The sequence below is a fragment of the Aquarana catesbeiana genome, linkage group LG02 (assembly GCF_042186555.1).
Source record: "Aquarana catesbeiana isolate 2022-GZ linkage group LG02, ASM4218655v1, whole genome shotgun sequence".
Lineage (NCBI taxonomy): Eukaryota > Metazoa > Chordata > Amphibia > Anura > Ranidae > Aquarana > Aquarana catesbeiana.
This window is the reverse complement of record NC_133325.1, coordinates 786,225,649-786,250,858: the sequence shown is the minus strand read 5'-3', so window position 1 is coordinate 786,250,858 and position 25,210 is coordinate 786,225,649. Positions and strand designations below refer to the sequence as shown.

Below are 25,210 nucleotides of genomic sequence, written 5' to 3'. Positions count from 1 at the left end.
CAATAGAGGCCGGACTACATATCCCGGCATGCCATAGGGCGCAACGGAAGCGTCCTGCGGTATCTATGGTAACAGAACTTAATTGCTAGCAACGGGCGGCGGATGATGACGTTCCTGCGGCGGATTGGAGGACGGTGGTGATGGAGAATGTGAGCGACTTCCGGGACACATGCACATGGGACGGGTGAGAGTAATTCAGTGTGTCCGGTGGCACCGATAATTCTGTGTATCCGGGCTCTTCACCGGAGATTCCAGGGAGAGGTAGAAAGCGGGATCCTTCCTCCCCAGATGTGTGCTCCCAATGCACAGATCCCAGACATTGTACTGGAGAGGTGGCAGTTCGGTTACATCGATATTACACCCTCAGTATTTAAAGTGTTACTAAACCCAGGAGCTTGCACTCACTATATGTGATCTCCCACAGTACACAGAACATGGAAATGCAATTATTTTAGTAAATATAAACTGCTAAATACTTTTTCTAATCAGCAGTATATAGCAGTCTTGTGACTTCTATCAGTGTCTGGTTAAAGCTTATAGGAGGAGTTTTTATTCTCCTCTGACTGTCCTATGAGGCTGCAGGACCACTGACCCTCTGTCTGGACAGTGCTGATTGGCCCTGTGCTGATCACATGCACCATTCCAAGAAAACAAAAACCCTCTCTGACAATACACACCAAACTGAGCATGTGCAGCTTGTCCCCCCGCCTTCTATAATATCAGGAGATGGATTGGGGAGAGTGGAAGAAGGGGAGGGTCAGAGAAGACAGGATCAAACTGCATTTGTACACAATGTGTGGGATTAACCCCCTTGGGTTCCACAGTGAGTATAGCAAGCATTCTTTACTGCAGATACAGACTGATTTTACTGTAGTGGGTTTAGTTACACTTTAAGCACTTTCAGCAGCTGCTTGAATCACTTACTGAGTATGCAGCTTCTTTATCTTTTAATCCTTGCCTATGTTCCATGACCACCTCCCCAAAATTCCTGTATCAGGGTGGCTCCTTCCTTGGAGGCCCTGGTGACGTAGCCTTCCCAGGAGGCAGTTGGGAGGCCCCGGTGATGTAGTCTTCTCAGTGGTCAACTGGGAGGCCCCAGTGACTTAGCTTTCCCAAGAGACAGTTGGGAGGCCCTGGTGACGTAGCCTTCCCGGTAGGCAGTTGGGAGGTCTTGGTGATGTAGTTAGAAGGCTCTGGTGTTGTAGCCTTCTCAGGAGGCAGTTGGGAGGCCTTGGTGATGTAGCCTTCTCAGGAGGCAGTTGGGAGTCCCTGGTGACGTAGCCTTCCCGGGAGGCAGATGGGAGGCCCTGGTGATGTATTCTTCTCAGGAGGCAGTTGGGAGGCCTTGATGATGTAGCCTTCTCAGGAGGCAGTTGGGAGGCCCCAATGACGTAGCCTTCTCAAGAGACAGTTGGGAGGCCCCGATGACGTAGCCTTCTCAGGAGGCAGTTGGGAGGCCCCAATGACGTAGCCTTCTCAAGAGACAGTTGGGAGGCCCCAATGACGTAGCCTTCTCAAGAGACAGTTGGGAGGCCCCGATGACGTAGCCTTCTCAGGAGGCAGTTGGGAGGCCCCAATGACGTAGCCTTCTCAAGAGACAGTTGGGAGGCCCCAATGACGTAGCCTTCTCAAGAGGCAGTTGAGAAGCCCCCCGATAACGTAGCCTTCTCAGGAGGCAGTTGGGAGGCCCCGATAACGTAGCCTTCTCAGGAGGCAGTTGGGAGGCCCCAATGACGTAGCCTTCTCAGGAGGCAGTTGGGACGCCCCGGTGACGTAGCCTTCTCAGGAGGCAGTTGGGAGGCCCCAATGACATAGCCTTCTCAGGAGACAGTTGGGACGCCCCGGTGACGTAGCCTTCTCAGGAGGCAGTTGGGAGGCCCCAATGACATAGCCTTCTCAAGAGACAGTTGGGAGGCCCCCCGATGACGTAGCCTTCTCAGGAGGCAGTTGGGACGCCCCGGTGACGTAGCCTTCTCAGGAGGCAGTTGGGAGGCCCCAATGACGTAGCCTTCTCAGGAGACAGTTGGGACGCCCCAGTGACGTAGCCTTCTCAGGAGACAGTTGGGAGGCCCCGGTGACGTAGCCTTCCCCAGGAGGCAGTTGGGAGGCCCTGGTGATGTAGCCTTCTCGGGAGGCAGTTGGGTGGCCCTGGTGACGTAGCCTTCTCGGGAGGCAGTTGGGTGGCCCTGGTGACGTAGCCTTCTCGGGAGGCAGTTGGGAGGCCCTAGTGATGTAGCCTTCCCCAGGAGGCAGTTGGGAGGCCCTGGTGACGTAGCCTTCTCAGGAGGCAGTTGGAAGGCCCCGGTGACGTAGCCTTCCCATGAGGTAGTTAGTAAGCCCTTCAGGGCTGAGGGCTCTTGAGAAGAGTACTGAGTCAGGAAGCTATGTACAGCACCCTTTTGGTCCCTCCCACCAGCCACGATCTGCCTTCATTGTATAGAGAAGCAGAGAGACCCAGCGATAACATCACCGGGTCTAAAATAAGGTTTGTTGTCGGGTTCCTGATCATGTCAACCCATAAACACCTCTTTACTTTCTTCCAGCATCTGACGGGATAAGTCACCATGATGAAGCTGACGATCAGTAAGGTGACGGGAAAAGCTCGTCTTGGAGTCATCACAAGTCTGGGACAGAATGGAGAGAAGTCTCTGGAGGTTCCCAGCTGTCTCCTGTACACGAAGACGGCATCCCCGCCCCATCTCACCCACGATACACTGCAAACCATCGAAGGGGTCCCCCCAGTCACTCATGTCACACTCTCCACACTGTAAGTACTGCTTTATACGGAAATCTCCTGTTAGTTGTCACCAGAGCAGGTGTCCCCATCGGAAGATGTCCCCTCTGGCTCTCAGCACTACGGGAGGAAATGGAGACAATTTGTGGTGTCTTTGTTTGCAGGGCTGAACATCAGGAGGTCCTGGAGGAGTACAAGGACGGGATTGGAAAGTTTGCTGGTGAGTACAACTGAGGCTTTTCTGGTACCGTCACAGAGGAAACCTATTTAGGTCATGCTGTATACCTAGTGATGTCATCGGTCTCTAGTGAATGGATAGGCTGCATTCTCAGTGATGTCACCGGTCTCTAGTGAATGGATAGGCTGTATTCCTAGTGATGTCACTGGTCTCTAGTGAATGGATAGGCTGTATTCCTAGTGATGTCACCGGTCTCTAGTGAATGGATAGGCTGTATTCCTAGTGATGTCACCGCTCTCTAGTGAATGGATAGGCTGCATTCTCAGTGATGTCACCAGTCTCTAGTGAATGGATAGGCTGCATTCTCAGTGATGTCACCGGTCTCTAGTGAATGGATTGGCTGCATTCTCAGTGATGTCACCGGTCACCAGTGAATGGATAGGCTGCATTCTCAGTGATGTCACCGGTCACCAGTGAATGGATTGGCTGCATTCTCAGTGATGTCACCGGTCACCAGTGAATGGATAGGCTGCATTCTCAGTGATGTCACCGGTCACCAGTGAATGGATAGGCTGCATTCTCAGTGATGTCACCGGTCACCAGTGAATGGATAGGCTGCATTCTCAGTGATGTCACCGGTCACCAGTGAATGGATAGGCTGCATTCTCAGTGATGTCACCGGTCTCTAGGGAGTGGGTAGGATGGAATTCTCAGCGATGTTGCCAGGCTCTGTTAACTAGGGCCGAAACACCTAATCCACAACTAATCAATTATGAAATTAATCGATAACTATTTTCATTTCAAAGTATTTTATTTTATTTTCAAAAGTATAAAAGTATAAACAAAAGCAAACAAAATAATACAATAATACAAACCCAATCTCTTGGGTAATGTTCAGATGTTATAGATGAAGGTCAAAAAGCAGAGTATCTATCAATGGAAGGAGCAGCTCCTTAAAGCCCATCCCAAACAACCGACAATCACAGATCCGTCAAGTCTGGAAAAAGAACTGGGAGAGTTCTCGTAGAGAATCCGCCAGCACCCCGGAAGGGATCAAGCTGTGCTCGACCGATTTCGATAACTATTTTCATAATTAATTAATCTGCCAGTAACATAATGGGGTTAAAAAAAACTAAAATGAGCCCTTTAGAATCCAAAAAAAGAAAATAATCGCTACTGTAAATATTACTTTCAGTGTTGCACAGTAAAAAAATGAACCCCTTACAGTAGCCATTATTTGCTCTTTTTGTACTTTAAAGGGCTATTTTTTTTAACCCCATTATGTTACTAAACGTCTTAGGCCTGGTTCACACTCGTGTGTTTTATGGTACTTTTTGCAGAAACGCACTGCAGTTCATTTAACGTTCACATCTATGCTTTTTTCAGCCGCTGCATATTTGGAAAGGGTCAGGTACTTTTTTTCAACGCGTGCTTTTTTGCTTCAATAGACTTCAATGCTGCAGAAAAGCATGTAATGCGTTTTTTCTGCAATTTGTGTTTTTTTTTTTTTTAATCTGCCCAACAACAAATTGGCCAAAAAAAGGCATAAAGAATGCAAAAATGCAAATAGCAGCAAAATCACGTGCGCAAAAAATCAAAACGCACAGCAAAAAGCACTGCAGAAACAGATCAAAAGCAAACTGCATAGGTGTGTACCGAGCCTTGTGCTGGCCACACGGATTGATTTTCAGGCGAGAATATTCAGACGAAAAATCTTTACATTCGCTGAATGAAAGAATGTTGTTTGAAATTTTTCACTTGCTTTTAACATTTTGTTTTTTAAAACGGATGTAATTTCTGAACGAAAACCTCATACATCGTCTGAGAATTCCTTTCACCAAGAAGTTTTCTATTATTTCTAAATTTTCCCGTCACTGAGGTTGAAAACGAACATCGATTTGACCCCACTAATGATTAGAAAATCGAACGAACGTTCTTAAAATTACATTTTTTTTATTTTTTTTTTTTTTTTGAAGGAAGACATTGTTTTTGTATGGCCAGCATATAATATATTACAGTTCTGTTTGAAAATCTGCAAAACCATCTAACCTTCTTTTTTTTTTTCCTTTTAAATAAAAAAATGTGATCTCTGAGTCTGATGATATTTACTAGATTCAACCTCTAATAGTATATACAGTATATCTCTCCTCTAATAGTATATACAGTATATCTCTCCTCTAATAGTATATACAGTATATCTCTCCTCTAATAGTATATACAGTATATCTCTCCTCTAATAGTATATACAGTATATCTCTCCTCTAATAGTATATACAGTATATCCCCTCTAATAGTATATAAAGTATATCTCCTCTAAAAGTATATACAGTATATCTCCGCTAATAGTATATACAGTATATCTCCTCTAAAAGTATATACAGTATATCTCCGCTAATAGTATATACAGTATATCTCCTCTAACAGTATATACAGTATATCTCTCCTCTAATAGTATATACAGTATATCTCCTCTAACAGTATATACAGTATATCTCTCCTCTAATAGTATATACAGTATATCTCTCCTCTAATAGTATATACAGTATATCCCCTCTAATAGTATATACAGTATATCTCTCCTAAAATAGTATATACAGTATATCTCCTCTAAAAGTATATACAGTATATCTCCGCTAATAGTATATACAGTATATCTCCTCTAACAGTATATACAGTATATCTCTCCTCTAATAGTATATACAGTATATCTCTCCTCTAATAGTATATACAGTATATCCCCTCTAATAGTATATACAGTATATCTCTCCTCTAATAGTATATACAGTATATCTCTCCTAAAATAGTATATACAGTATATCTCTCCTCTAATAGTATATACAGTATATCTCCTCTAATAGTATATACAGTATATCTCTCCTCTAACAGTATATACAGTATATCTCTCCTCTAACAGTATATACAATATATACCTCCTCTAAAAGTATATACAGTATATCTCCGCTAATAGTATATACAGTATATCTCCTCTAACAGTATATACAGTATATCTCTCCTCTAACAGTATATACAGTATATCTCTCCTCTAATAGTATTTACAGTATATACCTCCTCTAATAGTATATACAGTATATCTCCTCTAACAGTAAATACTAGGGGTGCAACGGATCGTCACCAATCCATGATCCGAGTGGTTCAGCCTGTTCGGATCGGCACACATGCGCTCCGCGGAGCACGCCGCTGCCTCGGGCTTAGGAAAGGCCGCAGCTTCGGCGCGACCACCATCTTGGTACACCCGGCGGCCGTTTACCACGTGATCGCTCCGTCAAATGAGGGAGCGATCACTTGTAAACAAACTGGCGTCATGTCATGACGCCGGTTCCTCCCTCCCCTCTGTGTACTGATCTGTACAGTGGAGGGGAGAGATCAGATGGCAGCAGTGCCAATACTCTGCCATGCCCTGCCAATACTCTGCAATGCCCTGCCAATACTCTGCAATGCCCTGCCAATACTCTGCAATGCCCTGCCAATACTCTGCCAATACCCTGCCAATACTCTGCCAATATTCTGCCAATACCCTGCAATACTCGGCCAATACCCTGCAATACTCAGCCAATACCCTGCCAATACCCTGCCAATACCCTGCCAATACCCTACCAATACCCTGCCAATACCCTGCCAATACTCTGCCAATACTCTGCCATACTCTGCAATACCCTGCCAATACCCTGCTAATATATTATTACAGTGGGGGAGATTTTTTTTTGTTGATCCGAAAATGATCCGAACTGTGAGTTTTTTGATCCGTTGCACCCTTAGTATATACAGTATATATCTCCCCTAATAGTATATACAGTATATCGCCTCTAATAGTATATACAGTATATCGCCTCTAATAGTATATACAGTATATCTCTCCTCTAATAGTATATACAGTATATATCTCTTCTGTCTGTCTGTTATTCTAATGCCCCGTACACACGGTCGGATTTTCCGATGGAAAATGTCCGATCGGAGCGTTTTGTTGGAAATTCCGACCGTGTGTGGGCTCCATCACACATTTTCCATCAGATTTTCCGACACACAAAGTTGGAGAGCAGGAGATAAAATTTTCCGACAACAAAATCCGTTGTCGGAAATTCCGATCGTGTGTACACAAATCCGATGCACAAAGTGCCACGCATGCTCAGAATAAATAAAGAGATGAAAGCTATTGGCCACTGCCCCGTCTATAGTCCCGACATACGTGTTTTACGTCACCGCGTTCAGAACGATCGGATTTTCCGACAACTTTGTGTGACCGTGTGTATGCAAGACAAGTTTGAGCCAACATCCGTCAGAAAAAATCCATGGATTTTGTTGTCGGAATGTCCGGGTGTGTACGCCCTATTAGAGTGGATTAAAGATTTCACTCCCTAACCATACAGTTGGTTATTTATATTTACCACTACATATAGAGATATTTAAAGAGGGAGTCCACCTAAAAAAAAAATATTAAAAGCCAGCAGCTACAAATACTGCAGCTGCTGACTTTTAATAAATGGACACTTACCTGTCCAGGAGTCCAGCGATGTTGGCAGTCAACGCCGATCACTCGCTCGGTTCTCGGCAGCTGCCGCCGCCATCCTAGGTGAGGGAATCAGGAAGTGAAGTGTTGCGGCTTCACTTCCCGGTTCCCTACTGTGCATGCGCGAGTCATGCTGCGCGTCGTAACTGGTCCCTGCTATCTCCTGGGACCTGTGTGTTTCCCAGCAGACAGCGCGATGGGGACGGGAAGAGGCGTAGACTCCCATTGGAGTCTATGCCAGGAAGTGGGTGCAAATACCTGTCTAAGGCTGGGTTCACACTGGTGCGACACGACAGCCGTCCTACTTTGGATCCGACTTTGCCCTGCGACATGAAGCCGGCATGTGTCCGACTTTCAATGAACGGGGATCCGACTTGGATCCCCGCCAATGCCGGCACTGTGTTTGGTATGAATCTTTAGGGGGGAACTCCGTGCCAAATTTTAAATAAAAAACCGGCATGGGTTCCCCCTCCAGAGGCATACCAGGCCCTTGGGTCTGGTATGGACCTTGAGGGGAACCCCCTACGCCGAAAAAAACGGCGTGGGGGGTCGCCCCCAATCCATACCAGACCCTTATCCGAGCACGCAGCCCGGCCGGACAGGAATGGGGGTGGGGACGAGCGAGCGCCCCCCCCCCCCTCCTGAACCGTACCAGGCCGCATGCCCTCAACATGGGGGGTGGTGCCTTGGGGGAGGGGGGCGCGCTGCGGCCCCCCCACCCCAAAGCACCTTGTCCCCATGTCGATGAGGACAAGGGCCTCTTCCCGACAACCCTGGCCGTTGGTTGTCGGGGTCTGCGGGCGGGGGGCTTATCGGAATCCGGGAGCCCCCTTTAATAAGGGAGCCCCCAGATCCCGGCCCCCCACCCTATGTGAATGAGTATGGGGTACAGCGTACCCCTACCCATTCACCTAGGAAAAAAGTGTCAATTTAAAAAAAAAACACTACACAGATTTTTAAAGCATTTTATTAGACAGCTCCGGGGGTCTTCTTCCGACTTCGGGGGTCTCTCCGGTTCTTCTCCACGCTCTCCGGATCTTCTGCCGGGCTCCTCCGCTCTCTTCTGCTCTTTTGCCGCTCTTTTGCTAAAGCGGAGGAGCCCGGTCTTCAATCTTCTGCCTTCTGCCTTCTGCCTTCTGCCTTCTGCCCTCTTCTCCTGATGTTGACACGACGCTCTCTGGGGCTAGAATGCTCTCTGTGCGCTCTGCTCTGACTTATATAGGCGGTGACCCCGCCCCCTTATGCCGTCACAGTCCCTGGGCATGCTGGGACTGTGACGTTTTAGGGGGCGTGGTCATGATGACCACGCCCCCTAAAACGTCACAGTCCCAGCATGCCCAGGGACTGTGACGGCATAAGGGGGCGGGGTCACCGCCTATATAAGTCAGAGCAGAGCGCACAGAGAGCATTCTAGCCCCAGAGAGCGTCGTGTCAACATCAGGAGAAGAGGGCAGAAGGCAGAAGGCAGAAGGCAGAAGATTGAAGACCGGGCTCCTCCGCTTTAGCAAAAGAGCGGCAAAAGAGCAGAAGAGAGCGGAGGAGCCCGGCAGAAGATCCGGAGAGCGTGGAGAAGAACCGGAGAGACCCCCGAAGTCGGAAGAAGACCCCCGGAGCTGTCTAATAAAATGCTTTAAAAATCCGTGTAGTGTTTTTTTTTTAAATTGACACTTTTTTCCTAGGTGAATGGGTAGGGGTACGCTGTACCCCATACTCATTCACATAGGGTGGGGGGCCGGGATCTGGGGGCTCCCTTATTAAAGGGGGCTCCCGGATTCCGATAAGCCCCCCGCCCGCAGACCCCGACAACCAACGGCCAGGGTTGTCGGGAAGAGGCCCTTGTCCTCATCAACATGGGGACAAGGTGCTTTGGGGTGGGGGGCCGCAGCGCGCCCCCTCCCCCAAAGCACCAACCCCCCATGTTGAGGGCATGCGGCCTGGTACGGCTCAGGAGGGGGGGGGGCGCTCGCTCGTCCCCACCCCCATTCCTGTGCGGCCGGGCTGCGTGCTCGGATAAGGGTCTGGTATGGATTGGGGGGGACCCCCACGCCGTTTTTTCGGCGTAGGGGGTTCCCCTCAAGGTCCATACCAGACCCAAGGGCCTGGTATGCTCTTGGAGGGGGAACCCATGCCGGTTTTTTATTTAAAATTTGGCGCGGAGTTCCCCCTCAAGAACATCTGAGCACAAGTCGCGTGCCAAAGTCGGATCATGCAAGACGGCAATCCGACTTTGATCCGACTTCAATGATAGTCAATAGACTGAAGTAGGATCAAAGTCGGACCAAAGTAGTACAGGGAGCATTTCTAAAGTCGGAACGACTTGTGTCGGACCAGTTAGGACGGCTCCCATAGGGAAACATTAAATTTCACACGTCATGCGACATGAGCTCCCAATGTCGGAGCGTTTGTCGGACCAGTGTGAACCCAGCCTGTGACAGGTATCTGCACCCCCCTCCCCCCTGAAAGGTGCCAAATGTGACACCGGAGAGGGGGAGGGTTCCGAAAAGCGGAGGTTCAATTTTTGTGTGGAACTGCGCTTTAAGAATAAGTTGCCTTTTTTTTTTTTTTTTTTTTTTAACTTTACATATTAACTAAATTATACACCACACTTTTTTTTAAGATTATTAATCAATTAATCAAAACAATAATCGGCCAACTAATCAATTATGAAAATAATTGTTGGTTGCAGCCCTGCTGGTAACCTTTTCCTCTGCTGATAGGTGGAATTGCTGTTCTCTGGTAGGATCAGTTGTTTTGGAACAGAAACTGATGTGATGTTATCAGTTACTTTCTGTGATATTTAACACTAAAGATAGGAACAACTCAAACAAAGGAAGTGACAAATATCAGACTTGATCATTGTGATTTCAGTTCCCCGTAAACAGCGGTCTTCTTGTGGCCTGCTCTCAGCTGCGGTGATCAGTGACGGTGTTCTATATGGGCCCGTCCTGTGGGGGATGTTTGTCTCTTCTGTGATCTGTGTGGTCGGAAAGTAGTGACAGAGAAACAGCAGAACAGGAAGTGGCCCCAATAACGGCTCCGGCTTTGTGCTTTGTTTTCAGGTCTGAGTGACTCTGTTCTGTATTGTTCTGTCAGTGACCCCGTCACTCCCGGCCCGTCTGGATACAACACTATCAAGGTAAAGTCCTCACCGGGGACAGATCTCATCCCACCAGCATCTGCAGATAAAATTCAGTATCATCCACAACTTCATTCTGTGTTCTGTTCCTAAAGCTTGTATGCAGATGACCAGATATATGTCTTCTGTGTGTTCCCCCTGATGAGATATGAGCACACTGTCCACCCAATAATGTATAATAAAGATGTCAGTGGTTGCCTCAAAGTGAACCTGTAACATTAATGCCCTCACCTTACCTTCTGTTCTGTCCTGTAATTTCCTACTTACCTCCCGGTGAAGTGACATGCCCAGTACTTCCAGGTATAGAGAACATACAAGCATTTTGTGACCCTGCCGCTACAATAAAGAAAAAAAAAAAGAGTTACTACCTGTCCCATCATCAATGCGTCGGTAGTACCTTCCCCCCCATCAAAGCTTCAGTAAAATCTGTACCCCCCCCCCCCCCCCATCAACGTCTTTGTAGTTCCTGTCCCCCCATCCATGTCTCAGTAGTATCTGTCCCACCATCCGAACCCTGGTGGTACCCCTCCCCCCCCATCCCTGCCTCTGTGGTACCCCTCCCCCCCCCTCATCCCTGCCTCTGTGGTACCCCTCCCCCCCCTCATCCCTGCCTCTGTGGTACCCCTCCCCCCTCATCCCTGCCTCGGTGGTACCCATCGGTGCCTCAGTGGTACCCCTCCCCCCCCATCCGTGCCTCGGTGGTACCCCCCCCCCATCGGTGCCTCAGTGGTACCACCCCCATCCATGCCTCGGTGGTACCCCTCCCCCCCTCCATCCATGCCTCAGTGGTACCCCCTTCATCCGTGCCTCGGTGGTACCCCTCCCCCCATCTGTGCCTCAGTGGTACCCCTCCCCCCCATCTGTGCCTCGGTGGTACCCCTCCCCCCCATCTGTGCCTCGGTGGTACCCCTCCCCCCCATCTGTGCCTCGGTGGTACCCCTCCCCCCCATCTGTGCCTCGGTGGTACCACTCCCCCCCATCTGTGCCTCGGTGGTACCCCTCCCCCCCATCCGTGCCTCGGTGGTACCCCTCCCCCCCTCCATCCATGCCTCAGTGGTACCCCCTTCATCCGTGCCTCGGTGGTACCCCTCCCCCCATCTGTGCCTCGGTGGTACCCCTCCCCCCCATCTGTGCCTCGGTGGTACCCCTCCCCCCCATCTGTGCCTCGGTGGTACCCCTCCCCCCCATCTGTGCCTCGGTGGTACCCCTCCCCCCCATCTGTGCCTCGGTGGTACCCCTCCCCCCCATCTGTGCCTCGGTGGTACCCCTCCCCCCCATCTGTGCCTCGGTGGTACCCCTCCCCCCCATCCGTGCCTCGGTGGTACCCCTCCCCCCCTCCATCCATGCCTCAGTGGTACCCCCTTCATCCGTGCCTCGGTGGTACCCCTCCCCCCATCTGTGCCTCGGTGGTACCCCTCCCCCCCATCTGTGCCTCGGTGGTACCCCTCCCCCCCATCTGTGCCTCGGTGGTACCCCTCCCCCCCATCCGTGCCTCGGTGGTACCCCTCCCCCCCCATCCGTGCCTCGGTGGTACCCCTCCCCCCCATCCGTGCCTCGGTGGTACCCCTCCCCCCATCCGTGCCTCGGTGGTACCCCTCCCCCCCATCCGTGCCTCGGTGGTACCACTCCCCCCCATCCGTGCCTCGGTGGTACCCCTCCCCCCATCCGTGCCTCGGTGGTACCCCTCCCCCCATCCGTGCCTCGGTGGTACCCCTCCCCCCCATCCGTGCCTCGGTGGTACCCCTCCCCCCCATCCGTGCCTCGGTGGTACCCCTCCCCCCCATCCGTGCCTCGGTGGTACCCCTCCCCCCCATCCGTGCCTCGGTGGTACCCCTCCCCCCCATCCGTGCCTCGGTGGTACCACTCCCCCCCATCCGTGCCTCGGTGGTACCCCTCCCCCCCATCCGTGCCTCGGTGGTACCACTCCCCCCCATCCGTGCCTCGGTGGTACCCATCTCGCCATCCTTGCCTCAGATCTTCACTCTTTTGCAGAGGTACAACTGCCAACGTACATTCAGCATCCAGTACTTCTTGGTATGTCAGATTCCTTTGTCAGCCCACTTTGGCTTCCCCCCCCCCCCCAACCACTACATCTTTTGCTTGTCCTTGCTGCTCTGAATGGGCCCACTAGTGACATAGAGGTCAGGAGGGGAAGGGTGGGCACAGCAGGCATCTGACACCTCCAGAAGTGCTGGGTGCTGGAGATTCCCACAACGGATGAAGTTCTTCAAGAGAGCAAAGAGCCAAATCCAGGACTAGCAAGTATTTTGTGTTTTGGTCTGTGAAGATTTTCATGTATCCAGCTCATGGTATATCTAGTAGTAGTTTGTCACATTCAGCTGGACTTGTTCTGTAATGTTGAAGACATTTTGTATTTTCTCCAAGCCACTTCTTCAGTTCCACTGGGTGTTGGGAAGATACCTCAGAATTTATATCCACACAGGTAGCACCAAACCCTTAATCCAATCACCACAGAGTGTGTAGATTATCCAAGGACTTGGTGGGAGGTGTGAAAATTGCAGAACCCCCTTGTTCTGGTGACCTAATCCCATCCTTGGTGTCAGTAAGCCTGCATAAGAGTTAATCCTTTGGTCCACATGGTTGAATATGACATTATATGTGGGTGACACTTGGTGTTGAAGAAGTGGCTTGGATAAGTTCTGAAATATCCTCAATGTAACTGAACAACTCCATTTGAATGTGACTACTGCTAGTAGATATTATGTGTCCTTCAACTGACTTGGACAGAATTGGCATTTTTTTAACCACTGAATGGACATTTCCTGCTTCACAGACGGTATCGGTGTGGGGATCCGGAGGACGAATCGAACTGACAACTCAGAAGTTCATGTCCCTTCAGAGCGCCCTGAAGGTGGACTGGTTCCAGTGTCTGGCTGATGGTGAGGTGATGCCCGGCGGTTCCTCTAAGAAGAGGGCGAAGAAGTCAGTTGACCGATCTCTGAACTTCTTGGATGAATGTCTGCAGCTACTGGCCAAAAATGACGTGAGTGCATTGTGTGTATGTGAAATGACGTGAGTGCATTGTGTGTATGTGTGTGTGTGTGTGTGTGTGTATATATATGTATATATATATATATATATATATATATATATATATATATATATATATATATATATTATATTTATATATAATATATTTATATATAGTAAAACCTTGGATTGTGAGCATAATCTGTTCCGGAAGCATGCTTGTAATCCAAACACTTGTATATCAAAGCGAATCTCCCCATAAGAAATAATGGAAACTCAAACGATTCGTTCCGCAACCATTTATTCATAGGTTCTTCAGTTTATAGTTCATATAAAAAGATTATAGCAATGTGACCATAAAATGCCCATCCACAAATGGAAGCCTCCACAAGGGGATTAGAAGCAAAATCCAGCAGGAGCTCCAGAGTATAAAAGAGAAGAGAGGCGCCTCTAAGTGTAGCAATATGGTTACAATCTAATGAAGGTACAACATTTAGCAACTCATGGTTGATGATTAAAAGAGGCACATCTAAGTATACAGGCATCCAGGGTAAAGCGGTTTACATAGACCATCCCCCGCACCGCCGTCTCTCACTGCTATCAGTTTGTACTCATGACCAGGAAGACTACCCTGCAGTAGAGCGATCAAAAAATGAGGCTTGAAGTGCTTGTGGAAGGAACGATGTCTATGGCAGTGCGGGGGATGGTCTATGTGGACAGCTTTACCCCGGATGCCTGCATACTTAATGTGTTTTAATCATCAACCATGTAAACTCTTGGAGGGGATGATAAGGGACTATATACAAGATTTTAGTAATAAGAATGATATCATTAGCAGTAATCAGCATGGATTCATGAAGAATCGTTCTTGCCAAACCAATCTATTAACCTTTATGAGGAGGTGAGTTGCCATCTAGATAAAGGAAGGCCCGTAAACGTGGTGTATCTGGATTTTGCAAAAGCATTTGACACAGTTCCCCATAAACGTTTACTGTACAAAATAAGGTGCGTTGGCATGGACCATAGGGTGAGTACATGGATTGAAAACTGGCTACAAGGGCGAGTTCAGAGGGTGGTGATAAATGGGGAGTACTCAGAATGGTCAGGGGTGGGTAGTGGGGTTCCCCAGGGTTCTGTGCTGGGACCAATCCTATTTAATTTGTTCATAAACGACCTGGAGGATGGGATAAACAGTTCAATCTCTGTATTTGCGGACGATACTAAGCTAAGCAGGGCAATAACTTCTCTGCAGGATGTGGAAATCTTGCAAAAAGACCTGAACAAATTAATGGGGTGGGCAACTACATGGCAAATGAGGTTCAATGTAGAAAAATGTAAAATAATGCATTTGGGTGGCAAAAATATGAATGCAATCTATACACTGGGGGGAGAACCTCTGGGGGAATCTAGGATGGAAAAGGACCTGGGGGTCCTAGTAGATGATAGGCTCAGCAATGCCATGCAATGCCAAGCTGCTGCTAATAAAGCAAACAGAATATTGGCATTAAAAGGGGGATCAACTGCAGAGATAAAACGATAATTCTCCCGCTCTACAAGACTCTGGTCCGGCCGCACCTGGAGTATGCTGTCCAGTTCTGGGCACCAGTCCTCAGGAAGGATGTACTGGAAATGGAGCGAGTACAAAGAAGGGCAAAAAAACTAATAAAGGGTCTGGAGGATCTTAGTTATGAGGAAAGGTTGCGAGCACTGAACTTATTCTCTCTGGAGAAGAGACGCTTGAGAGGGGATATGATTTCAATTTACAAATACTGTACTGGTGACCCCACAATAGGGATAAAACTTTTTCGCAGAAGAGAGTTTAATAAGACTCGTGGCCACTCATTACAATTAGAAGAAAAGAGGTTTAACCTTAAACTACGTAGAGGGTTCTTTACTGTAAGAGCGGCAAGGATGTGGAATTCCCTTCCACAGGCGGTGGTCTCAGCGGGGAGCATTGATAGCTTCAAGAAACTATTAGATAATCACCTGAATGACCGCAACATACAGGGATATACAATGTAATACTGACATGTAATCACACACATAGGTTGGACTTGATGGACTTGTGTCTTTTTTCAACCTCACCTACTATGTAACTATGTAACTATGTGAGTTTCTAAATGTTGGACTTTCATTAACCGCTTGCCGACCAGCGCACGCCTATTTACGTCGGCAAAATGGCACTGGTGGGCAAAAGGGTGTACAGGTACGTCCCCTTTAAGAAGCGGTGTCGCGAGCGTGTGCGCGCCGTGGTCACCGTGACCGCGGGTCCTGCGGACTCGATGTCCGCCGGGTGACCGCGATCGTGTCGCGGAGCGGAAGAACGGGGAGATGCTTTTGTAAACAAAGCATTTCCCCGTTCTGCCTAGTGACAGGACACTGATCACAGCTCCCTGTCATCAAGAGCAGTGATCGCTGTCCTGTGTGTTCAAGCCCAGCCCCCTCACAGTTAAAATCACTCCCTAGGACACACTTAACCCCTTCACTGCCAGTGTCATTTACACAGTAATCAGTGCATTTTTATCACACTGATTGCTGTATAAATGACAATGGTCCCAAAATAGTGTCAAAAATGTCCAATGTGTCCACCATAATGTCGCAGTCACAATAAAAAACGCAGATCGCCGATATTACTAATAAAAAAAAAAAAAAAACAATAATAATAAAAATATCATAAAACTATCCCCTATTTTGTAGACGATATAAATTTAGCACAAACCAATCAGTATACGCTTATTGCGGTTTTTTTTTTTTTTTTTTTTTTTTACCAAAAATTTGTAGAAGAATACATATCGACCTAAACTGAGGAAAAAAATAGGGGTTTTTTTTATGTATTTTTGGGTTATATTTATTATAGCAAAAAGTAAAAAATAATGCGTTTTTTGTTTATAGCGCAAAAAATAAAAACCGCAGAGGTGATCAAATACCACCAAAAGAAAGCTCTATTTGTGGGGAAAAAAGGACGTCAATTTTGTGACGCAGTGCCGAATCGCAAAAATCGCTCTGGTCAGGAAGGGGGTAAAATCTTCCGGGGCTGAAATGGTTAAATGTAACCATATTGCTACACTTAGAGGCGCCTCTCTTCTTTTTTATACTCAGTTGTGACATGACGCTACTTGTATATCAAGTCACAATTTTGTAAAAAATGTTGCTTGTCTTGCAAAACGCTCTGAAAACAAGATTTTACTGTAAATATATATATGTATCACAAAAGTGAGTACACCCCTCACAAAATAACTCAACACACAGCCACGGTTTAGACATTAATGGGTGTGTGTTGAGTTATTTTGAGGGGACAGCAAATCTATGTATGTATGTGTGTGTGTGTGTATATATATATATATATATATATATATATATATATATATATACATACATACATACATACATACATACATACATACATACATACATACATACATACACACATACACACACATATATATATATATATATATATATATATATATATATATATATATATATATATATATATTATATGTATGTATCTAAATTTGAGTGAATAAATAGTTTTTCAAAACAAATCCACCAAAAACAAGTGATGTTGAAACTTCACACAACTGCTCAGTGCTCACAGAACTCTCACCTCCACAAAATGATGAATCGGCCTTAAGGATAACTCTGGTGATCCCCCACTTCTGGGCTCCCGGCTAATAACTCTTGATATTCCACTCAGGATTCCAGATTACATGTGGGAATTAAATAAATGCCTCCCATAGTGTAGTATATTTAAACAATCAAAGATTTATTGAAAGACAAATGGAAGCAAATTTATTTAAAAGGATTAAAAAAGTGCACTGAATAAAACAGCGGCGTTACAAACACCTCTCACGTCACTTCCGGTCCGTTCCTTACGTCCAGCCACGCCCTACGCGTTGCGTCACGTGACCCCCTGATGAAGTCACGTGACGTAACGTGAAAATAAGCCAGGTGCAAAGTAATAATCCCAGATCACCTGTTACTTTGAGTTCATTTAAATCTTCATAGTAACTTCAAGCCCCACTGAGAGGGGGAGTGTGTCAGCCCTAAACTGCTTTGCATGTTATATCTGTTCATATTATAAAGCATTAAGTTTTCCTTTTAATAAATGGACTCCATTTGACCTGTAATCTTGGATATTTCTGGCCTCAGGTACTAAAGGATAAGGTTGTGATTGGAGCCATTGAAGGAGGCGACCTCCTCGAGGAGAGGCTGAGATCAGCGCGTGAGACAGCGAAGAGGCCAGTGGGAGGATTCTTATTGGATGGATTCCAGGGGACTGCTATGACCCAGGAGACTAAACTGAACCTCCTCACATCCGTGACGGCAGAATTACCGGAGGATAAGCCAAGGTTTGTTCTTTTCTACCGTCTGCAGATTTTACTAATTAAATGGACACTTTATCCAAAACTGAGATTTCAGCGTTTAGGTTGGGATCATGACAAGTTAACTTGTACAGCCTGGATACCTCCGTTTCCAGCCTGGGATTGAACAGTGAAGGATAAGCAGAAGACTGATGAGCTTGTCCCTCTGTTCCCTGGATACCAGGTTCCTAGCAGCCACCCATTCTCCCAGTGATGCTAAACTGCGCACTGCAAATGTCTGATTTACTCAGGGCTCATTTACATTTTTGCGGTGTGTTAATGCACATTATGTTACATGTTAAGACGGCCAGTTCAAATGAATGGGCTACCATTGCAACCTGGCATGCTGAAAATTCAGGTGTTTTTTGTATTGCAATGCACTGTAATGCACTACTGAAGAACGCTGATGTGTGAGGGGCTCTGATGGGGACTCTGATGCAAGGGAGACTTTGATGGGGATTCTGATGTAAGGGGGTGGGTTCAGATAGGGACTCTGATGTAAAGGGAGATTCTGATGGGTACTTTGAAGAAGCGACTCCAAGGACCCTGATGTAAGAGAGGCTCCGAGGTGGTCTCTGATGCAAAGGAGGCTCTGAGGGGGGACCCCGATGTAAGGGAGGCTCTGAGGGGGGACCCCGATGTAAGGGAGGCTCTGAGGGGGGACCCCGATGTAAGGGAGGCTCTGAGGGGGGACCCCGATGTAAGGGAGGCTCTGAGGGGGGACCCCGATGTAAGGGAGGCTCTGAGGGGGGACCCCGATGTAAGGGAGGCTCTGAGGGGGGACCCCGATGTAAGGGAGGCTCTGAGGGGGGACCCCGATGTAAGGGAGGCTCTGAGGGGGGACCCCGATGTAAGGGGGACCTTGAGGGGGGACCCCGATGTAAGGGAGGCTTTGAGGGGGGACCCCGATGTAAGGGAGGCTTTGAGGGGGGACCCCGATGTAAGGGAGGCTTTGAGGGGGGACCCCGATGTAAGGGAGGCTTTGAGGGGGGACCCCGATGTAAGGGAGGCTTTGAGGGGGGACCCCGATGTAAGGGAGGCTTTGAGGGGGACCCCGATGTAAAGGAGGCTTTGAGGGGGGACTCTGATGTAAGGGAGGCTTTGAGGGGGACCCCGATGTAAAGGAGGCTTTGAGGGGGGACTCTGATGTAAGGGAGGCTTTGAGGGGGACCCCGATGTAAGGGAGGCTTTGAGGGGGGACTCTGATGTAAGGGAGGCTCTGAGGGGGACCCTGATGTAAGGGAGGCTTTGAGGGGGGACCCTGATGTAAGGGAGGCTTTGAGGGGGACCCCGATGTAAGGGAGGCTTTGAGGGGGGACTCTGATGTAAGGGAGGCTCTGAGGGGGACCCTGATGTAAGGGAGGCTTTGAGGGGGGACCCTGATGTAAGGGAGGCTTTGAGGGGGACCCCGATGTGTGGGAGGCTTTGAGGGGGACCCCGATGTAAGGGAGGCTTTGAGGGGGGACTCTGATGTAAGGGAGGCTCTGAGGGGGACCCTGATGTAAGGGAGGCTTTGAGGGGGGACCCTGATGTAAGGGAGGCTTTGAGGGGGACCCCGATGTAAGGGAGGCTTTGAGGGGGGACTCTGATGTAAGGGAGGCTCTGAGGGGGACCCTGATGTAAGGGAGGCTTTGAGGGGGGACCCTGATGTAAGGGAGGCTTTGAGGGGGACCCCGATGTGTGGGAGGCTTTGAGGGGGACCCCGATGTAAGGGAGGCTTTGAGGGGGGACTCTGATGTAAGGGAGGCTCTGAGGGGGACCCTGATGTAAGGGAGGCTTTGAGGGGGGACCCTGATGTAAGGGAGGCTTTGAGGGGGACCCTGATGTATGGGAGGCTCTGAGGGGGGGATCTTGATGTAAGGGAGGCTCTGAGGGGGACTTTGCTGTAAGGGAGACTTTGAGGGGGACCCTGATCTAAGGAGGCTTTGAGGGGGGACCCTAATGTAAGGAAGGCTTTGAGGGCTGACCCTGATGTAAGGGAGGATTTTAGGGGGTACCCTCATGTAAGGGAGGCTTTGAGGGGGGACCCTGATGTAAGGGAGGCTCTGAGGGGGGACCCTGATGTAAGGGAGGCTCTGAGGGGGGACCCTGATGTAAGGGAGGCTCTGAGGGGGGACCCTGATGTAAGGGAGGCTCTGAGGGGGGACCCTGATGCAAGGGAGGCTCTGAGGGGGGACCCTGATATAAAGGAGGGATTCCTGAGTTAATATGTAGGTCATATGTCTGTCATTACCAACTGTACTATATACCATAGGAGTAGTAGAAGCAGTTCCTCTTAAAAATAAACAATTTTTCCTTTGCACAACATGTATAGATTTTCTCACTATATGCTATATGCTGCAGACTGGTTCTGAGGTTTTGCATAGGCTCCCTGCTGAAATATTTTAAACTTTTCTGTGTTTCCAATCTGCAGGTTCATCCACGGCGTTGGGCGGCCAGATGAGATTCTAGACTGCGTAGAGTGCGGCGTGGATCTGTTTGACAGCAGTTTCCCTTATGAAGTGGCGGAGAGAGGCTCGGCTCTGACCTTCGATCACCAGTACGAGCCGGACCCGGAGACTGCAGGTGGACATCTGAGCCCTGACCGTACCCCCGAGTCTAATGGTATCTGTGTGCCTAGTGTTGCCCTATCGTTGTGCCTCTCACCGCACTGTGATGATGTCTTCCGTGATATTGAACTGTAACCCCAATGTTCCTTTCAGCCATTAAAGAGAAGGGAAATAGGAATGTCATAGCAGAAGTTCTGCAGTTCTCAAAACGACTCACAAAAATAATTTAGAAAAGGGAACTAAGTGAGTTTTATATGTACATGAATGAGAAGGTTTCTTACCACGACTGCCAGGCAAGACTGTACTCCAGAAGAACATATTAGAGAGGCGCTGGGATTTCAAAACTGACTTGAGTAATCCAGGGGTCCCCAAACTATGGCCCATGGGCCAAATCTGGCCCTCTGCAAGGTTTTATCAGACCCTCTGATGTAAGATGGAGCTCTGATGAGGACCCTGATGTAAAGCGGTACCCTAATGGGGACTCTAATATAAGTGGGACTCTGATATAAGCGAGACCTTTTATGGGGACCCTGATGTAAGGGAGAACTCTGATTGAGGACACTGATGTGAGAGAGAACTTTGATGGGGACCCTCGATGTAAGGGGGGACTCTGCTGGGTACCTTGATGTGGGGGGGGACTCAAATTGGGACACTGATTTAAGGGAGTATCCTAACTGGGACCCTGATGGAAGGGGAGGCTCTGATGGAGACCCTAAAGTAAGGGGGGATTTAAAGTGGATTCTGATGTAAGGAGAGGCTCTAAAGGAGACCCTGATGTAAGAGGGAGGCTCTGATAGGGACCCTGATGTAAGGAGGAGGGGCTCAGATGGGGGGGGCCCTGATGTAAGAGAGGGCTCTGATAGGGGCCTGATGTAAGGGTGGGCTCTGATAGGGACCCTGATGTAAGTGGGGGGGCTCTGATGGTGAGCCTTGAAATAAGGGGGGCTCTGGTGGGAACACTAATGCAAAGGGGGACTCTGATGGGGATACTGATGTAAGAAGAGACACCAATGTAAGGGTGCATGTTGAGGTGTCATGTACTGCCTACCAATTAGAGGAAGGGCACCTGCCAGGATAGCAGGTAAATGTATGAATTAACTGTACTGAACAGCTCCAGTTTTAAGGTAGCTCAGGACTATTTAAGGCTCTCCATTTCTATTTCCCAGCATGCTCTGCTACTCTCCATTGTTTTATCAGTGAATCTTTTCTTGGCCTCAGATATTCCCACAAGGGTGATCGTGTGATTCTCATTTCCAGTACTAGACAAGGCCGAGCTCTGCGATGGCGAGAAGAACGGGGAAGAGAAGACGAAGAGCGAAGAGCCAGAGATCGATCAATCCCAGATAACCTCCTATGAGATCTGCCTGAAGGAGAAGAGGTCTGTATTACAAGGGAGAAAACATGGAGGTCTGGCCAACTAATCAGGTGTTGTTTTCTGGCCAAACGTGAGCTGCAGTCTTATCGATTGCTGTGTCCAATTCCTATTACAATGCGCCAATATGGCAGCACACGTGGAAGTATGCTGCCATGGATTGGTGCCAGGAAAGGAAAATTAGAGTAAGTTTTTCTTATAGACCCCCCTCCCCCCCCCATTCCCCTTACTGATCCACACTCATGTCATGGGGAGGACAACACCGGTTGAGATGGATCCAATGTTGTGACATTTCATCAGTTCCATAGTGGGGAGCTACTCCTCTCAGGAGAGTTGGAAGATTAAAATGTTCCATTCCCATCGATAGTCTATTTAGCTGCCAACTGGAAAAGCTCTCTCACAATTTTGCTGTACCTCATTCCCTTTTTTTTTTTTTTTTTTTTTTTGTGACAATGCAAGAATAGGTTCTTCAGCTACATTAATAGCCAATATATGAGTTTTTACCAAAGAAAGTAGAAAAGATGGTTCCTATAGGTGCTCTGACGGCAGATTATTTATTTTAACCAATGCCATGTGCTGTTTGGCAGCTTATCGTGGCAGAAAGATGTGCCTGAACCAGGTACATATGTCTAAACAAGCCTTTCTCCTCAATAGGAACCCTCAAAATAATTTTTAGGTCTTGGGGAACCTCTGCTAAAACCAATTAATTGGGAGTCGGTGGGAAAACTGCCCATTAGGTTGCTAGTGGGAAGGATGGCCCCTTACATTGGTGATCATTGAAAAGAATACTCCATACATTGGTGGCCAGTGGGAAGAATGCTCCATATATTGGTGGCCAGTGGGAAGAATGCTCCTTACATTGGTGATCAGTGAGAAGAATGCTCCTTACATTGGTGGTCAGTGGGAAGAATGTTCCTTACATTGGTGATCAGTGAGAAGAATGTTCCTTACATTGGTGATCAGTGGGAAGAATGTTCCTTACATTGGTGGTCAGTGGGAAGAATGTTCCTTACATCGGTGATCAGTGGGAAGAATGTTCCTTACATTGGTGATCAGTGGGAAGAATGTTCCTTACATTGGTGATCAGTGAGAAGAATGCTCCTTACATTGGTGGTCAGTGGGAAGAATGTTCCTTACATTGGTGATCAGTGAGAAGAATGCTCCTTACATTGGTGGTCAGTGAGAAGAATACTCCATACATTGGTGGTTAGAATGCCACCCTTAGACAGCTAGAAAAGATCGTTGGTGTGTCATGCAGCTGGCTCTGCCAAGCGGCGTTGGTCTGGGAACTATGCAGGCACCACCAAATGGGAGGTCAATCAACCACAGCTCAAGGCTTTGATGGTATGGAGCAATAGAGCTCCTCAACCTCTGGAGGAACCCTATTGTTTCTAAGAACCCTGCTTTGACTTTTGGTAGGTTGACCTAAGGTATGAAGCCCGGCAGATATATACCCAGTGAAAATCACGTAGGCAGTTGGCCTGTTGTTTTAGGCTGTGGTCCCTCCCACGAGGATCGGCAGTCTGGGCTGAGTTGATTGCAGGATTTATAGGTCACATCAGGACAACAGGGACAGGGCCTCTTGACCAATGTTTTTGGCTTTGGGCAGATTTAATTCACTCAAAGGCCACCCCCCTTGCACACCACATGGCTGAAAATTGAGTGCCTTAGCCTGTTTTTAGAGCTTTGTGAATTGAGCCTGTTGTATTTCTATCACTTCATGTCCTCCAGGTTCCGGGAAGACTTCAGACCACTGCTTCCAGGTTGTACATGTTACTGTTGCCGCAACCACAGCCGGGCCTACGTCCACCACCTCCTGATCTCCAAAGAGTTACTGGCGGGCATCCTGCTGATCATACACAACTTCCAGCATTATTTCAGCTTCTTCGGCTCTGTGCGGGGGGCTCTGAGAGACGGCAAGCTCCACGTTCTAAAAGAAGTCATCCAGAGGAAGGCGTCCTGAGTCCATGGCCAGTCTACATTCCGCCTCCATTCCCCAAGAGCAGCCAATCGCAAATCGGCATTTATTGTCGGTGGGGGTCTAAACTGAACTGCACAATTTTCATTGCTTGCTAAGATGTGTACTGCACACATGTCACCCCCCCCCTCCATATTTATATTAAAGCGAACCTGTCCTTGAAATACAATTCCCAACCCAACCCATGTCTTCCCAGTACTTAAAAGCAACACTTTTTTCTCTAACGGTCATTAAGGGACATAGTGGGATCCATATATCATTACCAGTGGGTTATAGTGGCACCTGCAGGAGGGGAGCCCTAGGTGGAAGGGAAAGCTACCACCTTGTGGCCAAACCCCACAACTGCCAGAGGGACTCACTTTTTTGCATAGCCTCCAAGTAGAAATGACCTCTATCACCCAGCTCTGCAGGTTCAAAAACCTTACCCTTAGCACCTGCCTTGTGCTGGAAGAGTTGTTGGTGCCCAACGTGTATCCAAAGGGGAAACGTTTTTCTCTATCTTTTATTGTGGAACAGCAGAGGAAAGCACCAGGTGCAAATAAAGGGAAACTAAAGGAACAGCGCCATCTTTTGGTCAAACCCCATAATTGCCAGAAAGGCTTAGTTTTTACCTAGTGTCCAAGAAGGAAGGACCTCTCAACCACCAGCTTTGTGCTAGACACTATCTGATGATTAAAGTGTATGTAAAAGGCAAAGCAAGAAGTAAAGAAAAATCCTCCAGTTGGGACACCTGTTCCTATGTCAACCCTCTAAGGGTTCACTCACACTTGTGACCAGGGGCTGGTTATTGAGGCAGTTGAGCTGTGTTTTTACTGCCCCCCCCCCACATGCCCACCTGAACACATACATGCAGCTGCTCAGGGCTGTACACATTGTGTGGCAAACGTTCAACAGCAAGTCACATTCAGCAAGCAGTTACCGTGGCTGAACACGACCCATACAAGTCTGTAGTGCACAGGATTGTGGCATTTACAGGGTTAAATTGACTACCGACAGAACCCAGTATTGTCTGCAGTTGCTTACTCTGTTACACCCTCTGCCACCACTTGACAGCTATAGGGCCCCAAGTGCTGCATTATGAGGAGCCAGGGGATACGTGCTCCCCCCATACCTAGAAGTACATTTGACTGAACTGCTGTGGGGATCTGGGTGACAATGAAGGTTAAGTTTAGGTATTGAAGGGTACTTGACCCATAGTGGAGGAGGTAGGTTCCCGGTCTGTATTATATAATCGGTTTGCTTTCAATCAGATTGTCTGCTCTTGGTTCCTAGTGTGCAAATACACCAGAGGAAAGCTCAACTTTCGTTAAAATATTTTAGTGTGTCTAAATGCCGGGATAACTGTTTTGTATTGTGATATTAAAAATTACCTTTTCATTTTAA

The 25,210-nt window shown here is 48.1% G+C and overlaps 1 protein-coding gene across 2 annotated transcripts; it reads left to right on the top strand.

The window, feature by feature from the left end:
- The first annotated feature begins 100 nt into the window (after positions 1-100).
- On the top strand, positions 101-25,210 carry QTRT2 (queuine tRNA-ribosyltransferase accessory subunit 2). 2 transcript variants are annotated; one of them, XM_073617400.1, is made up of 9 exons: positions 101-184; positions 2,544-2,767; positions 2,899-2,954; positions 10,497-10,573; positions 13,368-13,577; positions 17,717-17,916; positions 20,342-20,493; positions 21,735-21,855; positions 23,581-25,210. In XM_073617400.1, the coding sequence occupies exons 2-9, from the start codon at positions 2,565-2,567 to the stop codon at positions 23,810-23,812; spliced, it is 1,251 nt and encodes a 416-aa protein (XP_073473501.1). In that variant the 5' UTR covers positions 101-184; positions 2,544-2,564; the 3' UTR covers positions 23,813-25,210. The 2 variants fall into 2 exon arrangements, with proteins under 2 accessions (XP_073473501.1, XP_073473500.1); XM_073617399.1 differs by having other exon boundaries at positions 20,342-20,532.